This window comes from Agelaius phoeniceus, chromosome 2 (assembly GCF_051311805.1).
Source record: "Agelaius phoeniceus isolate bAgePho1 chromosome 2, bAgePho1.hap1, whole genome shotgun sequence".
In the NCBI taxonomy this organism is placed as follows: Eukaryota; Metazoa; Chordata; class Aves; order Passeriformes; family Icteridae; genus Agelaius; species Agelaius phoeniceus.
This window is the reverse complement of record NC_135266.1, coordinates 70,753,083-70,778,005: the sequence shown is the minus strand read 5'-3', so window position 1 is coordinate 70,778,005 and position 24,923 is coordinate 70,753,083. Positions and strand designations below refer to the sequence as shown.

General features: G+C 40.7%; 1 protein-coding gene across 1 annotated transcript in view; it reads right to left on the bottom strand.

Moving 5' to 3' along the window:
• Nucleotides 1-1,119: 1,119 nt before the first annotated feature.
• Nucleotides 1,120-24,923, bottom strand: part of FLT3 (fms related receptor tyrosine kinase 3) — a 35,810-nt gene continuing 12,006 nt past the window's right edge. The window contains exons 8-26 of the mRNA XM_077174673.1: nt 24,534-24,670; nt 23,802-23,941; nt 23,567-23,720; nt 19,964-20,129; nt 15,893-15,999; nt 14,552-14,663; nt 12,796-12,974; nt 11,429-11,541; nt 11,196-11,328; nt 11,002-11,106; nt 9,300-9,410; nt 7,218-7,371; nt 6,720-6,847; nt 6,215-6,339; nt 5,737-5,859; nt 4,986-5,097; nt 4,803-4,902; nt 3,373-3,478; nt 1,120-2,698 (exon numbers count right to left, since the gene is read on the bottom strand). Coding sequence (XP_077030788.1) covers nt 2,564-2,698; nt 3,373-3,478; nt 4,803-4,902; nt 4,986-5,097; nt 5,737-5,859; nt 6,215-6,339; nt 6,720-6,847; nt 7,218-7,371; nt 9,300-9,410; nt 11,002-11,106; nt 11,196-11,328; nt 11,429-11,541; nt 12,796-12,974; nt 14,552-14,663; nt 15,893-15,999; nt 19,964-20,129; nt 23,567-23,720; nt 23,802-23,941; nt 24,534-24,670 — 2,440 coding nt within the window. The 3' untranslated portion in view covers nt 1,120-2,563. The remainder of the gene's footprint in view (nt 2,699-3,372; nt 3,479-4,802; nt 4,903-4,985; nt 5,098-5,736; nt 5,860-6,214; nt 6,340-6,719; nt 6,848-7,217; nt 7,372-9,299; nt 9,411-11,001; nt 11,107-11,195; nt 11,329-11,428; nt 11,542-12,795; nt 12,975-14,551; nt 14,664-15,892; nt 16,000-19,963; nt 20,130-23,566; nt 23,721-23,801; nt 23,942-24,533; nt 24,671-24,923) is intronic.

Here is a 24,923-nt window from a genome sequence, read left to right as displayed (position 1 = left end):
TCCGAGCTCCCCGGGACACGGCTGCCGGCTCCGAGGCGCGCCCTTGCAGGCGGAGGGGAAAGAAAATTCGGGCAGATTCCCCAGCGCCATCCTGTCTTTTCAGTTTGGGCTGTCAAATTATCTTTCTTATTTCTGTTACTGTTGCAAGGGAGAGCTCAAATGTCCTTCAGCGCTTTTAATTGACCTCAACCCTTCTTTTGCTCTTCTTCCCGGATTAATGATTACTGGATCTTTGTCAGTCTGTGCCTAACTTAAGGCATCCACCTTAGACTAAAGGCATCTCTGCTGGAGGTCTTCAGACAAGCTTAACTCTCTCCATTCACTACAGCGGGCAACTCATCACTTTCTCCTGACAACGTGCTTCTGGAGGCATAGATTAGGGGTCTGGATCCTATGAGAGAAATGTGGGCATTTCCCTTCAAAGATCACAAAACTGATCCCTATCCAGCACTGTCTGTGGCTCTGCACAAACCTCATACTGGACCACCATTTTGCTAAGTCATTTGGGAAGCATCCTGGAAAGAAAATGTCCTAAAAGAAATTATTTTTTCACTCAGTACCTCCTGTAGCTTTGTTCCATCCAACTCTTCTGCATGTAGAAGCAGATGCACAACTTCCCACACGTTCAGCCTGTACAGGAGGGTTATTCTCCTGATTGCTCTTCCTCATGGAGTGCTGTGTTGCCCGAGCTGCTTTTCATGTGTGAATCATGAGAAGTTGTACTTGCTCCAAGGTTCTCAAGCCTTTATATCCCCAAGTCTCAGCTCAGTAGTGATGATGGGGCCAGATGAGCTATGTCCAGTTCTTTTCAAGTCTTGTGGATAAGCATGTGACACATTCACTGGCTTGTTTTTAAGTACGTGGGATTCCTATCTGCTCCTCTTTGAGCCAAGTTCACATCTGCTTAGTTTCCAGGGCCAGCCAGGTTGGAAGCGACCAGTTCAGCATTAGGTTCCTTTATATTTGAAGGCTGAAAACTCCTGTCTTCACAAGATGCTTAACTCTCACTGTCCAGCCACTGCAGGCTGTGGGCTAACAGTGCTGGACAGTGATATCTTGCAGATGAACACCTTCAAACAGTTATGGGTATGTTAAAAATGATATACATTTTGCAGAGAATGCAATGTTAAAATTTATTTCTGTCTGAATATCTCTAGATTGCTCTTCAGCAGTTTGTATCTGATTTAAAAATTGATGATTCATTGATAATTATTAATAACATTAACAAAAATATACAAATCATAATCACTGTATTACAACATTATTTTCAGACAGTGTTAGTAAAGAGCACCTCAATTTCTGTGATAGCATAATCTATGAATAGTTATTATTTTATAAGATCTGCCTCTGAACAATCCTAACTGAACTTAGCACCTTGTAAAATGTAAAAGAGAAAAAAACTATTAACCAATATATTCTCATCTTGATCCACTGTGATGTAGGCAAATGTATCCTATTAGTCATGATGAAAGTTGCTTTTAGAGATTCCTAAATCTCATAGTGAAAATAGCTGTCTTTTTAAGTATACTGAAAACACATCAAGCCTCTGGGTATTGTCCTGGGAGTCTGTGAGAAAGTTAAAGAGGCATAGCTTCATTTTAGTGCAGCAGTGTTCATATACCCAGGCTGAATTCTGTGGATTTGGAGAGATGATAGTACTCTCCTAAATTACAGAACGTAATTTCTTCAAAATTAAACATTTTTTTCTTTATTTGCTGTTGAAACACACAAAGCCCCATGAATGGAATTAGCTGTAACTCAGCTGAAGTGAGACTTCCAGCTGGAGACTGCCACCTGGATTTTCCAGACCAGGGAGGTAGAAGGTTATCTCCAAATATCACTCCTCTTGGTTATTTTAGATGCTTATTTAAGGTGGAAAGGAATGCCTCCTGTGAGTGCCTATCTCTCATCAGCAGTTGCAGAATGTAGCCTGGCTGAGTAGAGGCCACATGAGTAACTAAATATTGATAAAATGAACTCACCTGAACACCCACCAACCACACTTCACAACCACTGAGATGTCCAGGGTAAGACAGTTACACTCAACCAAACTAAGAGCTCCTTGTAAAACAAGACTGATGGAACTGTAAAATTTGGACATCTAAAACTGGTGACTACAATGGGTTTTTTTCCCAGCACTCCCTGACATCTGGAGATGAAGATGTGAGTAGCACTTCTGGAAATCACAGCAGCTCTCTTTAGCTGCATAGTCAATGCTTGCAAACATTGACTGAAATTACTGTGGATTCTCTCATATTTGGTTGCAATGTGGCAAGAACAGTATAATTCAATATGTTGATTGGGCACTATTTACACAGCACCAGGAAAAGAGACATTCAGTTGGAGAGAGGCAGCAAAAAAAGCTGTCTTGCTATAGATGTGTTTGCTGAATTCAAACAAATGAATTACACCTTCTTCTCAAAAAGTTACATAAATACTGACTGGCTCACAAGAAACACAAACAGTGCAGCAGTTGGTGACAATTTCTTTTCCTAGACCTGATAAAAAACACTTATCCTACACAGAGTTTATGACAATACTGAGACCAAATCCACAACTCAGATTATTTTTCAACCTGAGGGTCTTCATGCTGGAGCACAACTGGGGACAGCAAAGATTCCTCATCTCTGTTTACACGAGGTTTAGTTTTGATGCTGGAATGGTGTGTAGCAAAGTTTTTCTTTGTATTATGGTAAATCTAGAATTGGGAAGAAGAAGTAAAAGATATCTTCTGTTATTATTTATTGTATTTGGAAAAGTGCTCTCCTCCCCATGAAGCAGGCACTGAGAAATAGTGTGTTTAGTCCAGAGTGGATACCCAAGTAGCAATTGGTAATTTGGAAAGGAATTGTTTATCCTCCCTGAAGAGGAGATAAACATCTGGTATGGACAGAGCAGGACTTCCTCAGATCATCTTTATTATTTTGACCTCTGGGAATGACATGCAGCATGCTGTCTGTGTCTGTGAGGACATGGCACGGTGATCCCTCATGACACCCCCTGGCCCCTGGTGCAGGCTCAGCTCCCCTCCCATGGCAGCCAGCAGCATCACCAAACCTGACTGCACTGGCTGCTGTGCGAGGGGACCCCATTCCCTCAGCACAGGCTGAGAGACTTCAGCTTTCCAGAGACCCAGTGGGAGGAAGAAAATCCTCATCAGGAAGGTCAGGATTCTTTCTGATGGCAGAAAAACATGCCCCAACTTAAATGGATCCATGGGCAATGTATCCATAATAGAGTTGTGTACTTCAGTAGAAAGCAGTAGGCTATCCCTCATCTCATGGTCATCTGTGGAGCTACATATAAACCCCACAAAAACCCAAACCCAATCCCAGACATTGTTCACACGTTCCTCTCACTGTGTTTACTTACTGCTCCTTCTGCCTCAGCCAGCTGACAGGCCAGAGAGGAAACCAGGTAAGAAAAAGAGGGTCTTTTCCTGGAGTCAAGAGCCCAACAGGACTGCATCATGCAATAGCTGCAGAAGGAAAGATGGCACAGAAAACTTGTTAGTCCTTAGACTCTCTGTAAGTGACTGTGTGGAAATGCAGGACTTGAATGGGGAATCATGGGGATCAGAATGATTTTATAGAAAGAGGCCAGAATTACAGTGTTGAATCAGTGGAAAAGAAGCAGAAAGATAAGGATAAAAGGTGAAATGATTTTACAGTGACTTAATCAGAGTCCTTAGTAAAATCTTCATTGTGGTATGACACATAATAGCATGATGTTTGTTTTCCAGCTTCCATAGAGAAAATGTTAGGAAGACAATGCCTGTCTTTCATAGAAACTAAACCTGTTCCTTGTGGACTATGTAGTCTTAAGTAAATTTCTCACAGCAAGTATTTTAATGTAATTTGACATAAAAAAATCTTTCTGAAGTTTAAACACCACCTTAGAAATATTGCAGCTTCATCAGGCATCAGTGTTGTGCCTGACTGCTAAAGTCCCTTGCAAAGTTACTGGAACAGTAGGCTCCCTGATATTTAAACTCTCCACAGCAATCTTTCATGGGTTAATATGTCAGATTCCCCTGTACTTTTAATGCCATTACAGCCTTTATGTGGTGAGGATAAGAACAGTGCAGCATCATAGCATGGCACTCTGTCCCTAGAGCATCTGTGAAACATCTGCCAGAAGAGCTCAGCCAACTCAAAGTCCTTTCCTTTCCTCCATGTTTCAGACCTCATAATTCTCTGTCACCTTCTCTTCTCTTGTTCCCTGGGGCCCACCTCTAGGCAGAGTCCACCCATGCACAGAGGCACAGGCTGAAAATTATGTGATGAGAGCAAAGAAATGGCTTTCCCCAACTCTTCCTTAGCAGGGTTTTTATCTAAGAGGATCCCTAGCCACCTGGAACTGAAATAAACCTGGTGAACCTTGATTAAATAATAAAGTCTAGGAAAGAACCCACCAAAAATTTAGTCAATATGGAAAACATAGCTTTTGGGGGAAAAAATAAAATGAAAGAAAAGAAAAAAGAGAAAAGCAAAAGAAGAAAAAAAGGGAAAAAAATCTGTGGTCTGAGAAAATATGAGAATAAGTTCCCTGGGGAAAGAAGGCACAACTAAATAATTATAATGAATTAGACCTGTCAAATACACATAACCTACAGTGTTGATCACTTCTGCTTTAGAACAAAACCTGCAGGATCAGACAGACTTTGTTAGATTTAGAGGAAGATCTCACATTTTGCAACTAATTCTGGGTGAGAGATAGTGTACAATAAATAAAAGGTCATTCAAACAGTGACCTAGTAAGTATAAATTCTCATGCTGTGCATCACTTGGAAATACACTTACACATCTTTTGTAGCATAATACGGTTGGTCCATTTTAAATCCACTTTGTATTAATTTGTAGAAATTTGTGTCAACCTGAATGCCGGGGTAAGGATTTACACCTGCGGAAATTATCAGAGAACATGTGTCAATTCAAAAGCTGCCAAAACCAAGCACTGCTCTTTTGTCCCACTGTAAGACATACCCAGGGAGAATATTTCCCACAGCAGTATTCCATAGGACCAGACATCACTCTTCATGGTGTATGTCCTCTCGAACAAGCTTTCAGGGGCCATCCATTTGACTGGCAGCCGAGCCTGTGCAGACAGGGGGATGGAGGCCAGGTCATGCTGTGACACAGGCTGTGACACAGGCTTTCTGACTCACTGTACTTCTCACTGCCAGCGTGACCGATTCGTGTTTGCTGTGTGCAAGGCTGTGTCTCTGTCAGCAATCCCTGGGCATTCCCATTGCAGAGAGAAATGGACACTCCTAAAGAGCCAGTTCCTCTCATCCATTTTAGATGACTATTTAAGGAAGAGGTGAGCTCAGTCCTGAAAAGCCACCTTCCTTCCTCTGACTTCAAGCATAGAGTGGCCCAGATGGAGATGTGCACACTGTGCTTCTTCATAAAGCCAGAGGACCTGGCACACCCCCACACATATGCTGTTGTTCTACACTGTTATTACCCACAACAGTAAAAAATTCCCAGTGCTTCCATCAATGGATGCTTTAAAAAGAGCATGGATACCATCTCATTTACAGAACCAGCTTGATTATTTTAATTATAATCTAAGAATTTGCTTTTGCCAAGGGCAGGAAAAACTGAGATTTCTGTGTTGCCCATACAGACATGCACAAAGCTAAAAAGGAATTAAAAAAATCAAAACTTTTCTTTCTTAGTTCCTTATAATTCTTATAATGCTGTGAAAACCAGAGAGCCCTCATGAACTTACATTGCCCCTGACAATGTAGTTGGAGTCATTCATTACATCTCTGGCAAGGCCAAAGTCACAGATTTTCACCACTTTCCCATGGGTCACCAGTACGTTCCGGGCAGCGAGGTCTCTGTGGATACACTTAGAAGGAAAGGAAGGATTAATGCTCAGCAGCATTTGGTACCAGTGGTGGACAATTCCCTGCCTTCTGAGCTGCCACCTCCTTCCACTTCAGCAGTTTGGTGAATGGCCAAGCTGGACACCCCCTGGCTACTGGTGGCAACGAGACAGGGCCAGAGCAGGCACAAAGGTGCCGTGCAGTTGCTTCTTACTCAGGATGCTGCCTAAAACTGCAACCCAGTCTTCGCTGTTAAACCAGGAAGGAGGTATAGATCAAGCTTGCCACTGAGTGGCTCTGTTCCTCAACCTGCCTTTTATAAACTGACCTATTTTTGGCATCTTTTTTATCTGAAAAATTTGCTACCCTTCACCATACCGATTTGGACTCAAGAAATTCCATTCCTTTGGCAACTTGATAAGAGAAGCAAAGAAGGTCTTCAAAAGTGAGCACATTAAAATCCTCTTCTTCATCCACTGGTGTGCCTGCATCCTTAATTTTATCTGTAAAAAATAATCAAAAGTATGAATTTTCCATGAACTTCCTCACTCTGATCAATCCCACTGACTGTTGTAAAGGATTTTCACAAGCTCCTACCAAGAGCAACATCACAAAGAGCATCCATCTTTTTTATCCTTCACTCAGATACAAAATAAAGGTGAGAATTTTCATATTCAAATACTATGCTCATAGCATAAGCAGAAACATAAGACTCTGATCTCAGTGTTGTTGAATCCTCCTCCAGCAAAACTCCTGCCTGGACTGAAGAGAAACATATGATAGAAAGAGGCCTCTTTTGTCATGGAATTTAGTCTGGTCATATCAATAATATAAAAAATACAATAAAACAGCATTCCTGAAGATATAATCAATTATCTCTTACCTTCCTCAGAAAGCAGCACAATCCCATTTGATTCCAGTGTCACATTTATGTTTTGACTTTGCATGGTTTCAAATTCATCCCCTCTGCACAGAGCTGTGTTCACACTGTACTTCAGGTGAGTCCCTGTCCTGGAGCAATCAATACATTTTCAAAGGTTTCACACAGTATCACATAATTTATCACATCTAATTTATCACATAATCTTGTACACATAAACTCTTCTGCAGTGAAAAACATGAACAGTTACTACTATTAAAAACCTGTACACAGACATGACTCTTCTCAAAACTGGGAAGAGAAACAAGAGGTTTTTTGTCTTCTGCAGTCTCCATAAGGAGAATCAAATCTCAGTTCCTCATAAAACATTGTTTATTAAAGTATGTGAAGGCACATTCTCAAGAATTCAATAATTTCACCAGTGTGCACAGCACAGGTGAGAATGCAGATTAAAAGCAATAGCAGTTTTTAAAAGTATCAAATTGTTACTAAATTCTTTACCTAGAGTTTTGATCCTGATGAATATTGTGGTAAAAGCTGAAGTTTTGTTGTTTAAAAATATCTGTCAGGGTCCAGTGAAACTTTTCTCTCTTGCTCCTTAAGTAGTTCAGAAGGTCACCATAGCAACAGTATTCAAATATCAAGTAGATTGGTCCTGAAATAGTTGGAAATGTAAATAGCCTGCTGCTATTTATAGCACCCTCCCTATTAAAGCCCTAATGCTGCTTCATTTTCTCTCAGGATTAATCTGTGTTAAAACATCCCAAGCATCTTCCACTCCCAGGTGGATAAGCTGTACTGATAGGCACATAATGAGAATTTGTTTACTGACTATAATGTCCCTTGGAAAGTCTGTGTAACTTTGTCCTTGTGGTGCATCTCTCAAACTGTATTGAAAATCTCTTATAGAAACAAAAATCCTTGCCCATCCCAATGGCAATGGGGAGGACAGTACAGGCTGTAAGGATGCAGCATATTTTCTAAACCACGCAGGGTTTAAGCAGAAGATGACTCCTGCTAATTATCTGGGTGATGTGAATTTGTATCCTTTGACCTACATCCTTCCATCTATCTGTGCAACCTTCGTGCTCTGGAAAGATCCTTTTTATTTTTCCTCAAGAAGACCACCTGAAACCCAAGAGTACTTTGGGTACTAAAATGAGGGATAAATGACAGATAAATGAGGGATATCCCTTGCAAGGGGAGGTGTCTTAAGTAGAGCACTGGTCAGGACACCTTTCTCAAGAAAGGAAAAATACATCCAAGTCCTGAGCCAGGCAGGCTTGGATAAAAGCCATGACCAGCCAGCAGGAGCTCAGAGTGCTCACATATCACCCTGCAAAGCCTCACTCTGCCACCACCACTTCTGGCCCAGAAAGACTGACCATGAATCTGTGGATATTTCTGTGAGAAGCCTACTGTCAAACAAGGTAGGACACACTGAAAAAAGCTGTAAACTCTCTCAGAGGATGGATGGGAAAGTCATGAGAACCATGTAAATACTGCTGAAAATGGCACTTGGATAAGGCTGGAAGTGTTCCTGCCCTACCCTACCAGACTAAGCAGGTCTTCCCTGCAGCTCTCCTGCCTGCACCATCACATCCTGCCCACTGTTCCAGAAGGCAGTGGCAGTCTGTATATTTTAAAATCAGCTAAAGCTACTAAGAACAAACTATTTCTCTGCTTTCCTCTTACCCCTCACATGTCTGGGCCTGACAGTACTGCCACTGATGCAAACTGAGGAAACAAAAGCTAACTGTTCTGCTTGGTCTTTATGACAGAATAAATAACCATGATGGAAAATCTGTCAAGCTTTTCAGTGTCAGGTGTTACAGTCCATGATATGGACCTACACTGGGTGAAACCCTGGCATTTCCCCAAGCTGATCTGTTCTTTAGCCTTTCTTCACCTCCTCTTGTTCACCATTGGACTGGCCAGAGAAGCAGTTTTTTGGAACAAGAATAGCTGTGCAAATTACCTCAATGATAACATGAGTCACACATTAATTAATTAATGATATTATCTCACTACTTTTATCTTGGCCCACCTTTGCTTATTTTTTTCACTCTTCAGTTTTGTTTTTACATTTGGTCCTTTAAAAGGTTGTCCCTCTTTCCTTTTTTTACTTCTCTCATTCCTTTTTTTTGTGTCCCTCCTACCCATGTAATTTTTCAGTTTCTTTTGTTTCCTGTCTATCTTTTAGCCATTTTTATCCATTCATTCGTGAGCGACATGAATTTAAAAAAAAAATTATAATTTCCTATGTGAACAAAATCATGTGTATACAAAAGTCCCTGACACCAGATAAGTTTTTCCTCTTCACTTAATAAACTGGCTCATACCAGTGCCATCACCACCATAACAGGAAATCCTATTCCACAGAAGGACTGTTGTATCACTTCCTGCGAGTACAATCAGAAATGACCCTTTTCTGTACACATGCATGGCCTTAAATTTGCTTTAAGTTCATCTTCATCTTATTTTGGGCCAGAACAGCACAGCAAAATTAGTCCTTGTTCTTCTGGTAGTTTTAATTGGTTCTTTTCCACAATTTCAATTACCTGACAGGGTAATTTCAATTACCTGACAGGGTACATGCTCCTAGTAGGTTCACAATATTTTCATGGCTTCCAATGTGAGTCATCATTTTCAGCTCAGACATTAGAGCATCTTTTTCTGAAGCATCAGGTTTTTCTGTAAAAGCAGTAATACAGATTTGGAAATCTCTGGCAAAGAAATGAAAATTTAAAAAGTTGTGATGCTGTGTCACATGCAAATCTTCATTTCAAATTCATTGGACTGACAGTACACTCAGGAACATGCTAAAAAACCCTTCCCAAAGTATAAAAAGATTCAGTCAAAGGTTGAAACTAAATTTGTGTGTGAGTGCAGATCATTTGAGAGCTTGGGAAAGCAGTCATTAAATGTCAACATTTGTCATCCTTGGGCTGGCAAGGAATGACAGCAATATATTAAAGTGTTTCCAAGCACAGAAAAATGGCAGACAAGCCTGTGGCAGAGAAATGTTAAGAGAGGAAAATGGCAGCCATATGGCACACAACCAGCTGCAATCCAGCAGCTGAGAGGGCCACCCTGTGTTTCAGTAACAGCTTTAGTCTTGTTTGTCAGTGAGCATTTGGTGCTCATGACTTCAGTGACTTGTGTACGTGAACCAAAATGATCAAGTCGAGCTTCCACAAAGGACAAAGGAGTGGGCCAAGGAAGCATAAAACTGATGCTTATGTGGAAATGGGGGATGAAAACCTGAATGGCAGTGCTGGCAGGAAGGGGCTGTGTGGGCACACAGGTGGGCAGGGTGCTGGTATCAGTGTGAAGCTCATTCCAATATATAACAAAAGGTGGGTGAGGTGGATACCGGTCTCTTTTCCCAAGTAACAAGTCAAAGGATGAGGGGAAACACTTCAGTTTGTGCCAGGGGAGGATTAGATTGGATATTCAGAAAAATGTCTTCACCAAAAGGGTTGTCAAGCACCAGAACAGGCTGCCCAGGGAAGTGGTTGAGTCACTGTCCCTGAATGCATTTAAAAGACGTGTCACTGAGGGACTCGGTGTAGTGGTGGACTTGACAGTGATGGTTAACAGATGGGCTCAGTGATCCTAGAGATCTTTTCCAGTGTAAAATACTCCAACATTCTGTGAACGGGGCTGTGATTAGTAGAGACACAGTGAGGCAGCCCTCCTCTGCTTTCTTCCAGGGAGGCTTGCTCCTGGCCTCTGCTTTTGTGAGGAGTCCAGACCATAGCAGAAAGGAGTATTTGAGGTTTAGTATCCTTATTCATAAGGAGGGATGGAAAGAAACTGGTTTGTGTCATCATGAAGAAAAAAGGCTGTAGGAAATTGTGCTGGAAGTTTTGGAAACAAGCTAGCTCAGACACAGCAGGCAAAGGGTTTGGCACAGCTAGGCAGCACTGCAAGAAAAAGGGGCCTTACACCAAGGGTCATAGTCACCAATATAACCAGCAGGCTAATCTGCACTGGGAATTTGCATTTCTCCTCTTTAGAGGCTCCATACTTCCCCACACAACACAGACCTTCTGTAGTGCGTAGGGCAAAATGCAACGTGCTGTGGGATGAAGACACTTCAGCATTACCTTTCCAAACTGAAACAAGGTTTTGAAAGCATTTTGAAAGGATTTTGAAGATAAGCATTCGTGAGGTGTAACTGCTGAAAGTTTTCTCTATAAGGGGGATTTCTAATGCCTCTTCTGCTTTGGAGATACTAGAATACATCACTGCTTGTGGAAGGCACCAGGGTTGATCATACCTTTTAGCATTTTGACTGCGACCTGGACTGAATCTCCTGCATTGTTAATTCCATAAGCTGTTGCAGTCACTACTTTCCCAAAGGCCCCAGAACCAAGGACCTGTCCTACAAGACACAAAATGCCAGTATTATTTGCTGCTGGTACAGCACAGACTACTGCTCCAGTATTGAGATTTACCTTATGGATTGCTCACCAAATTCCAGATTTTCCCTGGGAAATTCCCATTTTATATCATATTCAAATTCTCTGAAGTCGATGTAGATGTATTCATTATCTGATGGCCCTATCATCTGTATCATTTGCCACTGGCTTTCATATTTGAATTGCTTTGGAAGAAAAAAAAACACACAATGAAATAAGTCTTAGAGAATAAACAGTCTGGTAGGAGCAAAAGAAGGATTTTCAGGTATTTATGTTTTCTTTTACCTTTTTGTATTTAAGAAAAATGAATATAATCAAAAAAGCAATCAAGAGGAGAAGAAATCCAATGGAGGCATAGGATGCAGCATTGTCCAGGGGTGAAGAAACAGCTCCTGAAACTTTAAAAGACACATGTTACTACCCACTGAAACAGAGTGTGTGTACAGCTGAAAATGCAAGGAGAGCCCACGGTCAGTTCTGGCAGTCTGCAGCCCTCTCACACCTGAGCCTGCTCTGCATGGGGATTGAGATGCAGCCATATGCAAAGCAAGATGGGCAGTGGGCATTAAGTTCTAGGTAATTCTGACATCTATTTTCATTAAAAAAAAAAGAAAAAAAAAAGCTAAATCCATTAATATACTGGAATGCATGGAGGTGTTGCTGTGATTCTTGGATTGAACTTAGTGAGCATAAACAGGAATAAGGTGTTGATTGGTAGATGAGCATGCAAACATGAGACCTACCCTCATATTTTGCTTGTTTCTTAACCATAAGTATTATGATTACTTTCTATTCTAATTCCAGCATGAATGCTCAAACTCTGACGGTGGTCACAGCTTCTGTCCACTGTAGTCAAAAGCACCAAACTGCTTGTTCATCATGTCAAAGGAAATCCCTGTACTGCAAATACCTGGGTGTTTCAAAACAACTCCTACTGCAACAGCATGCTCCCTCTTACTGAAATATTTTTCTCCATGGAATAGATATAGTGTTGCAAGTACAAAGTGCAAATAATCATACTGACTTTCTGGTTCAATGAGGAAATAATCTGTGATTCCCTTGACAAGAAGAGAGACTACCTAACCAGGACTTAACCTTCTGTCACCCGCCTACAGCAGTTTAAGAAGGTCTCTTTCCCAGAACTCCTGCTTTCCAGACAGGGATTGACCCCTCAGTGGGTCTGTTGGCTCAGCCATGATCTTGCTTGGGTGTGCAGTGACCTCCATGGGGTGAGGAGAGCTCCCATGGGCATTTCTGGCAGCACCACAGGGACCTATAGGAAAACAGCAAGGGATAGCACATGCCACCAGCTACCAAAAAGCCTTTAGCTCTTGCCAAAGATGATTCTTCCAGACTTCATGTAGGGATCACTAAAGTCAAATAAGAAATCAGCCTCAAACACTGCCATGGCTCCTGCACTTCCTATTTTTTTCTGTTTGTTTTAATGAGGGAGGCCTCTGCTTTGGGCCTAGAGAAAAGAGAATTGTGTCTCCCATTCACCCACCATTTCTGATGCTGTGTACATACAGAGCTTGTGTTTTACCTGCAAGGCCATTGCACAGTCAGCCATTTAGCCAAATAAAAAGTATTGTATGTTCTACCATGCCAGCTATAGTTGAGAAAACCCGTGCTAAAACACTGGCTTGTGGTACCTGACAGGTTAATGAAACCCTTTTCACAGGCTGAGCCAGCTGAATTGTTTGCACAGCACTCCACTGAGAAGGTTGTTGCTGTGTCCTGTACATATAAAGTACTGCTTGAAATCCATGACCCCAGGGATCTCCTCTCTGGCAAGAAGTTCTGAATCCCCTCTGTGATTTCCTCTGTGCAGCTGAAAAAGGAAGCAGACCAGTTTAGATTTTTAGCTTTTTTTTAGTGACATTTGCCAGGGGAGAAGATGGGAAGTTCCAAAACATGTCTTATGTGTGTGTTGGAAGTGAGGAAGGGAAGGGGTTTGTGTTTTGTCAGCGACAGAGTGAGACCTCTGGTCACTGACCAGTCTCATTTCTGGTGATGGACATGGCAGGATTAGCAGGGGCTGAGCTACCTCCTACACTGGGCTCTCTGCCACTCTCCACCACTGCCTTGGCAGGGTACTTGCACTCCCTGAACTCTGGAACCTCCATCGATTTCTCAACGGACACCACCCCCCACACCTCATCTATTCCCACTGGTTTCATATTTGCCTCAAAACATTTAAACCACTAAGCAGCTGCAAAGGAGCCATGCTAATACTATAAATGCAGTATGAACCCAGAGTAGAAGTTCCACCTCCTTTCCCTGAAGGCAAGTCACTTCACCCATGAAATTTCTCTCACTCATGATGGAGAGCCTCCATCCACCCAGATAGACAGCATTAATGACTTATTTAAGGCCTGATATGTAGAAAGAGGGAGCTTGACACTCAAGGGAAAGGTGGTCCACATAGATAATTTTGTCTTCTAGCTTTTCTATCATTCATCAACTTACTGTCTAATTTACTCTCCACATAAATAAATTAGGAGATAAGGAATAAATTTATTCAGCTCTACTCATAGCACTAGCTTCTACATTTGGAAGTTCCTCAGAAAAGATATGTCACAGCACTTTCTTCACAGAAAGATGATTTAAGGAGTATTTAAAACCCACTCTCTGCATGTTTTTTTTCCTCTTGCATTTCTACACAGATTGATATAAGGAAGACTTTTAAGAGATATGGATAAGAAAATTGTCTATGTATTTTTTTATGTCTAGCTAAAATAAATACTTTAGAGTTTATCCACAATCTTACAAAGGAAAATTTGATTTAGTATTCTTCTGCACCATGGGATTATTAGTTTCTTGGCATATCTAAGATAAAAATTGCAGAGTTCACCAATCAGGTCAAAGCTGTTTCAGCATTTTTTTAAATTTTAGAGTCTGACTCGTTCCCCTAAATAAATAGAGGAAATGGAGACACTCTTACTAACTTTACTGTAAATACTCTCACTAACTTAACTGGAAACACTCTCACTGACTTTAGTGGTTTTGGTAACAGGTCACCATAGCAGTTCTTTTAACCAAAGCTTAACCAATTAATCAAGCCTGTATTAACCAATGCATTCCCTGAATCCCTACAACTTTGATAGGCTAAGAGAAAAACTTAGATTGGACTTTGTTACTCTTTAACTGTTGATATAAACCCAGTGGGATCTATTTTGTTGCAAAGAGCCCAAGACACACATCTTTATAGACTTCATTTGATAGCAATAAAAAAAGGGAAAACCTCTCCTGATTTTGGTGATTTGGTTCCCCTGGAGTAGGGGAACCAGTTAAATGCACACAGTGAAGTGTGCATTTGACATTTAGTTTGTTACAGGCTGGTCTTCATTTAATCAAGAATAGCTCAGATAGTCTTTGCAAGGAATAAAAAGAAAGAAAGCTGTTTACTTGGATGAGTTGAGTTCAAGACAGTTCCTCCAAACCCAGGATGAGGCAGGGTAACCTTCAGCAACACAGGAGATCTTCTTGAACAACAGCTGCATCCTTATTTCAGGCTTTCCTGCGATAAGACAACACAAGGCTTAAGGACATGGCTCAGTGGTATACTTGGGAGTGCTGGGTTAATGGTTGGAATCTATCTCAAAAGATCTTTTTCAACCTAAACAATTCCATGATTCTGTAAGACAATTCCTGTCAGCACTTCAAGCGACAAAACCCTGTACACTTGTGTGGCAATGTCATATCTGCTGAGACCAAGGTCTGCTTCTGTTTCCAAAATGAAAACTGCATGTCACAGTGAGAGCTGGGTGTAACTCACAGTCCTCCTCCTTCCTTGGTTTTGTGGATGGCAGTGTGGCAAGGCAAGGGGAGCAGCCACTTCTCTGTATAGGCACAGCCAGACCAAAACAATGGCAGAGCCAAAATTAGAAGTCTTGACTTCTGCTTTTCTCACTCAGTCTAAGCAGCTGGCCCTAGGACCGCCCTGGCACTGAGGTTCTGGGTGTCCAGCTCATACAAACTGTGCACAGAAGACCCTTGTATAAATTACATATCACAAATAAAGCCCCCAGACCTGGAGCAAGGGAGAGATGATGCAGTCATGTGGCACAACTGAGATGATTGAGACCATTGGTCAGGACTGTGCATGTGTGTGAATTGTGGGCAGGGGTGTATGAGGCACTGCAGCCCAAACATACAATTTATACACCAGAGGAACTCCACACTAACTACATTAACTCATAAATGCCATTAGAGAAAAAAATGGCATAGAAATCTAATTCCTAATGGGGATAAGGGTTTCCTCCCAACTGTGTATCTCATGTGGTTTCTGCAGCAGCCACATAAGTTCCAGCTTTTTAGAGATAGAGTTACTGTATTTTAGCAAGTTCCTAGGCTTGTAATTTTCTTAAGAAGCATTAATTTTTCTCAATATGCAACTGATTCCTCATATTCTGTTTATGGTAGACTAAAAAGAACAAAAAAAAAAAAACAAAACAAACCACCTTTCTCCTCCTTTCTTTGTTCCTCATCCCTAACTGACACAAGAAATACAACCCACAAACATCCAGTGTCTTTCTCTGACCCAGTGCCTGGATTTCAGCAGTGTGATGCAGTGTGAAGAAAATGATGTTTTTGCCTTTTGATCCTCCATTTTAAGCAATAAATCTTTGTAAATGAAATAGGGAATAATAGGGAATGCAAAAAAAACCCACCCTATAATAGCTCAATTTATACCAGTGACAAAATCCCAGACTTTGCCAAATCTTCAGCAATAGTTTTGTTACTTACTTCTCACATACAGAGTGAATTTTTTTGTTACAACTGTATCATCATTCTCAGCATAAAATACATATATCCCAGACTGGTGCTGATGGTTGCAGAACTTCGATGAAATGCTGTGGAACAAAGTCAAAAAAGGGAAAAGGACAAAATATTGACTTGAAAATTTTTCAATGCAGTTAAAACGCACATACATGTTTGAAACAATTCTGCGTCTTTTCATGAAGAATACAAAGGAAATTATTTTTGCTTAGAGAATATAAATCCCAGAATCTAACTGTGCTGGTGAGAAGATATTTTTTCCCTGCAGTACTGATTTAATTCTGCATTTTTTCTCTCACTCTTCCTGGAGTGCACACAGGCTGTCAAGCTGTGATTTTGTTACTAATTCATTGGATGACAAGACACACCCAGGCACATCTGCTAAGACCAGCAAAGGATCAAACTTTCTTCTCTCCAAGGAACTTTGATGGGAGTTTCTAGCTGATGTGATAGATTGTGTTAGGAAACAACAATGACAGGGAGGAACATAAGAGACAAGCATTTCCAAAGAGAAAGATCTCACACAGGCTCAGGAAAGCGATCATCATCATAAGTTCATTGTCAATGAGCTGAAACACCAACTCTCAAGGTCATTCTGCAGGAAAAAGCCAGCCTTTTACTAATCCCTATGGCCTTTGAGCCAGTGGATGGCAGAAAACCACGACCCAAACCATGCCAGAGACAGCTTGTGACAATGGAGATGGCCAGGAGGGGCTCTAACAAGTCTCTGGGCAGAAACTAACAACAAAGAGCTGCAGAGAATTAAAGATTCATGCCTGGCTGTCCTGTTCTGTCACTGATGTATGGGACATGGGATGAGGCAGGGAGAAGGGAATATGCCATTGTACAGTGATGGTATCCTATTTCTGTGTTTCCAGCTAGGTTATTGCTGTAGGACAATTGTCAGCTTTGAATAGCAGATAATGCAGTTCATCAGCATTAGAAGAGCAACCTAAGAAAATCTCTCTCACGTGTAGTTGCTGACAATTTGGGGTTAGATATTTTTGCTGACAACACAATGGTAACCATGTTGTAGGTCCCCAACTCTGTTTTAGTGATAAAGGCAAGCAGGAACATCAGAGAGTTTGAAGAGAGAAGAAAAAAAAAACCAAACAGATAGCCCATATCAGCAATATGCAAAGCAGGAGAAAGCAGTAATGAGATCAGTCTAGAGAACTGAAATCGGGATATTTCTCCTTAAGCAAGATACATACAAAGGCACCAAGAATCGCCTTGAAATTCTAAACCAGGAAAACTCCTCTTAAAGCCACCGGCAATTTTGTCTTTTGACTAAGGTCACACTTTCATATAGTTATTGACTTTTGAATGTCTTGATCCGAAATGGCCTTAACGATGTCTCCGAACTCATGGATTTTTAAAGTCAGAACCCTTTTAAGCTGCCTCAAAAAAGAAACTGAAGACAAGAAAAAAAAAAGAACCAATCCAAAAATAATTAGTTATTTTTGAAATCTCAGGTTGGAAGGATTATATCCTAATGAAATAATCAGAAAAAAAAATTAACACAGTATCTTCAATACGTGAAAATATAAGGGGATGTGAGCTAAGTACTATAAATTTAACAGAGAACATTGTGTGTATGGAGAGTCATTAGCTCTTAAGGGGGAAGTGAAAATCTGTAGAGTGCTGAAACAGAGAGCCCACAAAAGTAAATAAAAAATGGAAATTCTGAAGAAATGTCTGAAAAGATACTGTAAGCATAGTGACAGGAGAGATGGATCACTGGGTTTTGAAATGAAAAGCTGAAGAAAAATACAGAGTTAATTATTAAAATTTAATATGATCTTTTATCTGAAGGAATTATTTTACAAGAGACTGGCAGAAATTAAAAGGATAAAAACAGGAAATGAAAAAGGATATGAAAGGAACAAAGTAGAAGTACTGGGAGACAGGATTATACAGAAATCAACCAGAACATGCAAAGTGAGACTCACAATGTGTTTAGATACGTGACGACTTTTTTTGTGTTGCTTTGAGAAACCTTCTGTTTTAAAATCACATTAAAATATGGAAGACTACAACTTGCAGGCAGAATCTCCTGACTTGCATGCAGAATCTCCTGACTTCCCTACCCCTTGCTGCTTCTGTGTGCTTCAAACTGAATGAAATATATACCCCTACTCTTTGTCCTCAGGACAGAGACATGTCTATCCAATGCTTGTATTCAGCCAAAATTGGATTGTTGTGAGGGATGTCTGCACAAAAGGATGTACTTGTCAGATGAGACAATCAGCAAATTCAAGTGGTTTCCCCTCTATTTTATATTTTCATAACATAAAGAGGATGCAAATAAATGCAAAGAATAACTACCCAAAATAAACATAAAATCCTGTTCGTCCAGCAGCACTGTCAGACAAATGGCCGAGTTATCTGCTTGAAGAAACCACCAGGCACGCCCCAGCAATGCTTGGTGGCTGTGGCTTGTGCCTGTGGCTGAGCCAGCCTGGACACAGGGCTCCAGGGACACGAGCTGGCCTTTCCCCATCCAGCAGGTGGTGATCAGCACTCAGCAACTGCTGCTCTTTGCTGCCATGGCTCTGAAGTGACTCATAAATCCCAGGCCAGCAGTTGCACCTTACTGACTGATGACAGCTGCCTAAACCATTTCAAAAGTTCTCAATGTAATTACTGTTGGCACAGTCTGTAGCACCTAATTCTTATCTGGATTGAATTGACACCCACTGACAATCATCCAAGCAAAACTGAGTCCTGCTGGTACAAGCAGTGAGGAGGGGTGTGTATCAGCTGCAAAGCAAATCAACCCCGTGTTATCAGCTGGAGGGAGGTACCTATTGGACAAGGATGAGCAAATGCTCCTGGCTGTCCCCTGAGACCTCATTTCCAAAATCAGTCTTGTCACAAGGCACAGTTCTGCCAAGCCCACGTCAGGCATTGCAGATTAGTCACCAACACCCACCCAGTGCTATCAAAGTTTGCTGACAGCCCTCACTTTATCAGCAGGGACAGAGTTCCTGTGGCCATTGCCAGGAGATGACAATTTGCTAACCTGAACTGAGCTGTCTCTGAACTTCACTGAGGTCTGACTCCAATACACAATCTGATGCAGATGAAAAGGCCAGTCTGTTGCAAAGATAACTTGACAAGCTAGTGGATAAAATCAAAGGTACCAAAATGCTATGGAAAGAAATCATGAGAAAGTGTAATCAAGGCTTTGACACAGCTTTATGCAGATAATGACAGAGATTTGAAGAATATGAGAAAGAATCAGAGCAGCTGCATTAGCTCCTGCCTATAGCCTGCTCACTTTTAATGTAAAAACTTGAAAAGAGCAGCTTGGCTTTACTTTCATTGAGGTGAGTAAAAGCTGTTACCTGCCATGGGACTACTCTGAAAGAAACCCTGAAGGAAATTAGATAATGTTATCAAGAAATTAGAGAGCCTAGGGAATGGAGAAAACATTAGCCTTAAACAGGATTCCTGCCAGAAGTCCATTGTAGGAAATAACAGAATAGGTAGATAACTAACAGGTTTATTCAAAACATGTTTTGCTGCAGCAGTGGAAGAATCCATGACCTGGCTAACGAGCAGAACGGCATGTTTCTGTGACACAGGCACGGGCCAGCAGAGCCCTGGGAACTGCAGCACCCTGCACTTGGTCTGAGCTGCTTGAAAGACACTGGGAACATCATCAACAACAGGATGAGAAAATGGGAACATGCAGAACTTGTGATCCAGAATGAAAACTGCAACAGATCTGTAATTCAGAATTTATGTTAGAGAGAAGGGGAATGGCAAAATGCATATAAACTTAAGGGCTGCTGGATGCATAACTTAGCAAAGGGTTTATTATAAACAGAGAATAAAGTGATTCTACAAGTTATCTGTGTGAACTGCTGTTCAAAGCCAAAATTGTGTTTGAGTGCCTTTTGTTAACAGTCTCACCATGTGGGCCATTCATATCTTAAAAACACAGAGTAAAAAACATCGGCAGTAAATGCTCCAAATGAGATGTAAAGAAGAAACATTATTATATTAAATTATTACAAAATATTCAAATACCTGTGTCCATCCACACTGTAACTTTGTATACATGGAAATGTTTTATTGGAATACAGCCACATGCATCTAACTGGAGGATATGCTGTAAAGTTAACTTCAAAGCAAAACTCTTCCTCACCAATTTCAAAATCTTCTTTAGAGTCAGTTATATTTATAAATCCCTTTTCTGGAGAAAAAAAATGAAAGAAAAATTGTATTAGAAAGGTTGGACTTTAATGAAGACATTTTAACATCTGTATGTTTTTCATTTTGGTTATCACAAGCAAAAACCATGTTACATCACAAAAGGTATCCTGTTAATCAAAATAATATAATGCTTCAAAATAGTACTGGAATATTGTCACTGTGTTCAGCTGCAGACAAATGAGTTGAGCCTGATGAAGTTGCATATTTGGTCAGACTAGAGCAATTCCAAAATAGTCTGACATTTCTCTTCAGTCTGACCTACAAAGTCACATGTCCAATAATGTAATTATTTAGCTAGGTTTGGGTGTGTATTCCAGGTGTAAAGAGCTCCAATTCCTGACTTTCTTTCTACAGGAACAAAACCAGGTGACACCACCATCATAATCAGTAGTTCTTTCTCCTTCCCTGAAATAAGCTGAAGATTTTGCAAATGAGTCTTGTAGCTGTTCCTTTATTTCTTCATTTAAATGAAATATATTTAATGCAAGATGACATCAACATGGAAAAATGTTTTGAAGAGGTCCATGAACCATGTGCTGCTGGTATTTGCTCTGCTAAGGTGGGATTTGTTTCACCTAGTGGAGGTGTCAAAAGCTCTGTGATCCCCCTAAGCTACTTGTTTGGTCATCTGATAAACTCAGTGGAATGAAAAAGGCATATTTGTATGAATCCCATCCTAAAGCAGAAGATGTCAAAGATGTACTGAACCACTTCTGGAAATACTGTTTCTTGGCACCGACTGAAGAAGGAACCAAAGTCATAGCTGGGGCTAGATGTCTCATGGCTTGAAATGAATCCTGCCCAAGGAGACTGAACAGCAGACATGTGGGGGGAGGCTGTCCTAAAGACACCAGTGGTGCTAGGATCAACTCTGTAAAGATCACAGAACCATAAACATTGGAAGAGATATGTAGTCAGACTCCTGCCCAGAGCAGATCCAGCTGGATGGGGTTGCTCAGAGCCATGTCCTGCTTGGTTTGGGTATCTCCAAGGACTGTACAACCTCTGGAAAATTTGGAGTGGTGTTTAATCAGCTACATGGTGAAAAACTACACTATAAAAATATTGCTGGACCTGTTTTTCCCTTTTGAGTGTTTTCGTCTGATTGCAACCCTATATTCTGCTTGATGTTTTATCCGCCTTAGCCTACCACAAACATTTCAGTATTTCAAAACAAGAAACTATTGCTTTCATGAGTACTCTCCTATTTTTTGATATTAAAAGCTTATTGATTTTATACATGGAGCCTTCATCTTTTGGTCTTCATCCCTTCCAGGCAGAATATTATCTCTGAGTGTACTGTTAACAACACAACCAGGCAAGAGTAAAGACTTTTTCCAGAGAGCATATAAGGACCTTGGAGCAGTGTATGCCATTTCTCTGGAAAACAACTGAAAAAAAAAAAAGTAGTTTCTTTATTGGAGGAGAAAGAAAATGGCACATTATTGCTTGGTTTATTATTTTTGGCAGGCTTAAGTGTATTTTTGACTATTTACACTGAGCAATGACAAAGAGGTGAGATGAAACTCTTGAGGCTGAACAAGTCTCTGTGTTCCTCATATTTCTGCTTTTAATATAATATGCTGCAAAATACCTTACATATTCCTTAAGTGAGATTGTGTAGTGCTAAAAATTCTTTGTTTAACAGTGGTGGAAACTGAACATAAAACCTGCAGTAACAAAGAGCCTTGCAGTTGCAGTTGTTGGCATGATCTCTGCTGTGCTTTGAGTGGCCTAACCACCCTGCCTGACCTGATGGTCACAAAAATGGGATAAACTGGTGAGGTATCAATTACCAAAGAACAAATGAAAGCAGTCTGGCTGCAAGGCATTAGTAGAGATTCGAAGAGCCCCCATCCATACAGCTATGATAGCCAGGCTCCCCAGGCAATGGAGTGTGTGCCAACCAAATCAGTTTTCTCTTGGATAAGTTATACCATGATGATTCCCAGTGAAGCTACAGGTGTTGAGTCATGCACAGTGATGGTTTAAAGGTGGGACGCTGATTGTTTCAGAAACTGCTACCCTAAGACATGGGCAACTGAGTGAAATCTGTATCTGTATCACTGCTGGAATGGAATCTGCATTGTTAGCATAAATTCACACCCACGGTGATTGTCATTAACACATTAGGCTAAATGCTGGGATGGGTCAGAAGCACAGGATATTCCTGTAAAACCTTGGAGAGAAGCACAGCTGTTAGCTTGGTATGACAACATCACCCACTTTAATCCACCATGTAAGCAAACAAATAGATTTTTTCACCAGCAAAGACAATGAACCCTCAGAAGTTTTGTTGGGATAAAGGGGTATTAAGGAGGGCACAGACAATCAATAAATGTTGGTGCATTGTAGTGAAAAAAATACCCTGCTCAGAAATACAGCCTTCCAGGGACAGCAACTCAAACATTCCCTCTGACTGTCACCCATGCTCACACCTGATAGTTCACAGATCCCAGAAGCCACTCTTTCTGACCTATGCACGGCCACTGATGAAAAAGAGGATCTTGCCCTACCTCTACAGTACACCCTCACCCCTATGTTCCTGTTTACCAAGGAGATGTGTGTAGAAAAAATGCACAGGTATTGTAGTCAGTTATTGCAAATGACGAGAGAACTTCCTGCTCAGTGGTAGGCAGAAGCTGAAAAGAGGATATTGCACTGGGAAAGTAACTTCTGAAGAGACTGGGGTAAGTATTCTCACTTCCTACCATACCTAGCCTAGGTATCATAAACCCTGAGAACAGCTACATCTAAGGTCAAACACATGGTGACTGCTTCAGAGAGCCTTGTTTTCAGGGCTAGAGGCTCCAGCTCCAGGCACACCAGTCATTGAATTACACCCTGTACCTATCCAGCAGCGGGGTCCTACCTACAGCTTTCCTTTTCATGCCTTGTTTCCAGACCTAGGCCTGTTTGTATATTTTTTCCACCTGAGAAACAAAGTTTGTAGTTGCGGCTGCTCTCAGCTAAATTCAACACCGCTGACTTTAAAATCAGCATGTTGCTTAAGTAGAATGAGATTTGGTTTTTAAATTTATGGCTCTGTGGCACACTGGCTGAGAGTCACCAACATGTGAGATGAATCCCAGCCTGTGATTCCAGAAGATCCCGTTGAAACAGTCATACAGACTGCATGTCTAAACAGTGCCATTTCATTTCACCTCTAAAAGCACTGTCTTTTAAAGGGAATTATTTGAAAAGCAATATAAAGAAAAGGTTAATTGTATTCAGGGACCAGAATGACTCAGTTCAGATTAATCTCTTGGCTCTCCTGGATTGCTTGGAAGTGCAAACAGACTTTTTCCTTAGCAAGGGAGCTACAAACATACAGTGCATATCTGCAAGTAAAGAACACACATGGAAAACAAAGCAAAACAGCTGAGAGACAAAGTTAACACCAGGGATTGGAATTACCTAGAACTGTGATCAAAGCAGTTTGATTTGGATGAGCAGTAGAAGAGCAGGTGTAATGTCCACTGTCATTTCTTTCTGCTGCTGAAATAAACACATGCTGGACCCGAATTGCTGACAAGTTTGCTTGATATTCTAATCCTCCAAAGCGGCAACCCTAGTTTTCAACAGAGATTCACATTTAATCAGTTGATAGTGCCCAATACAACCTATGTTAATGTATGCCCTATCTTTTTACCTGCTCAACTTCTCTGTTTTCAAAAGATAGTTGTATTCTGAATTTATAATTATGGTGAACAGCTCTGCATCTGATCAGCAATGGCTCTCCAACCTTAAGAAGTAGTTCAGGTAAAGGTGCTGCCTGTCTTTCATTTAAATCTACAAAACCAAAACATAGACAGTGAAACAACCATCATTTTGCCTGGAAAATGCTCAGTTAGATCAACATTTTTTTCTGCTAATGCTGTATAGATATTAATTTTTACATAGTAATGATAATTACCATAATCATGAAATTAGTAACCTTCATGGATTTAGATGTCTCAAAACAAATTTTGTCATGATTCACAAGACACCTCTAGGGCACAATGCAGCATAGACCTTAGCTCGGGTTGGGTTTATTTAAAAAACAGGCAAGAAAATCCGAGTGCATATATTAATTAATAATTATATATAAATATATATGTTTGAGAACACTTTGGTGAGCTTTTCCATGCACACAGTCCTAAAAGCCTGAACAAAAAGTCAATACAAGTATAGCAAATATAGAAAGGCAAGAGGCTTTTTACAGAGACCACAAAGAGCTGTTGAAATTAGGTTTTAAACATGTGACAGAGCAATGATATTCACTGTTAGCTTTATTCCAGTGATTACAAACAAATAGCTTAGACCAGAAATCATACTCAGATGGGTAGCACAACTCAACAGCAGGATTGAGCTCACATGCAAGTAAACCTTAGAGGGAAGTTACCTATTGTAAAGAGGCTGGTGCATTCTCTGCCCAGGACATTGACTGCACAGCACCATATGTAAGTTTGAAATAATTCATGTTGCACCATCTGGATGCCATCTATTTCTTCAGTTTCTTCATGCCTCCTATAAGGGCAACTGCAATTACAAGCATAATTATTCATTGACTCATTTGGTTAACTGCAAGCAAATAAATCTGATAAATCTCTAAGCCATGAGAATATGCAAACAATAGTGGGAAAACTGGATTTCACATGTTGAATAAAAAGGAACTAGCAAAGGTGAAGATAAGAAAGTAAAAATGTCACAGTCTGGGCAGAAATGTGAGCTGAAATGACTTGAATATGCTCAGACTGGCTCTTAGACAGGTAATGATGTGATTAAAATCCAG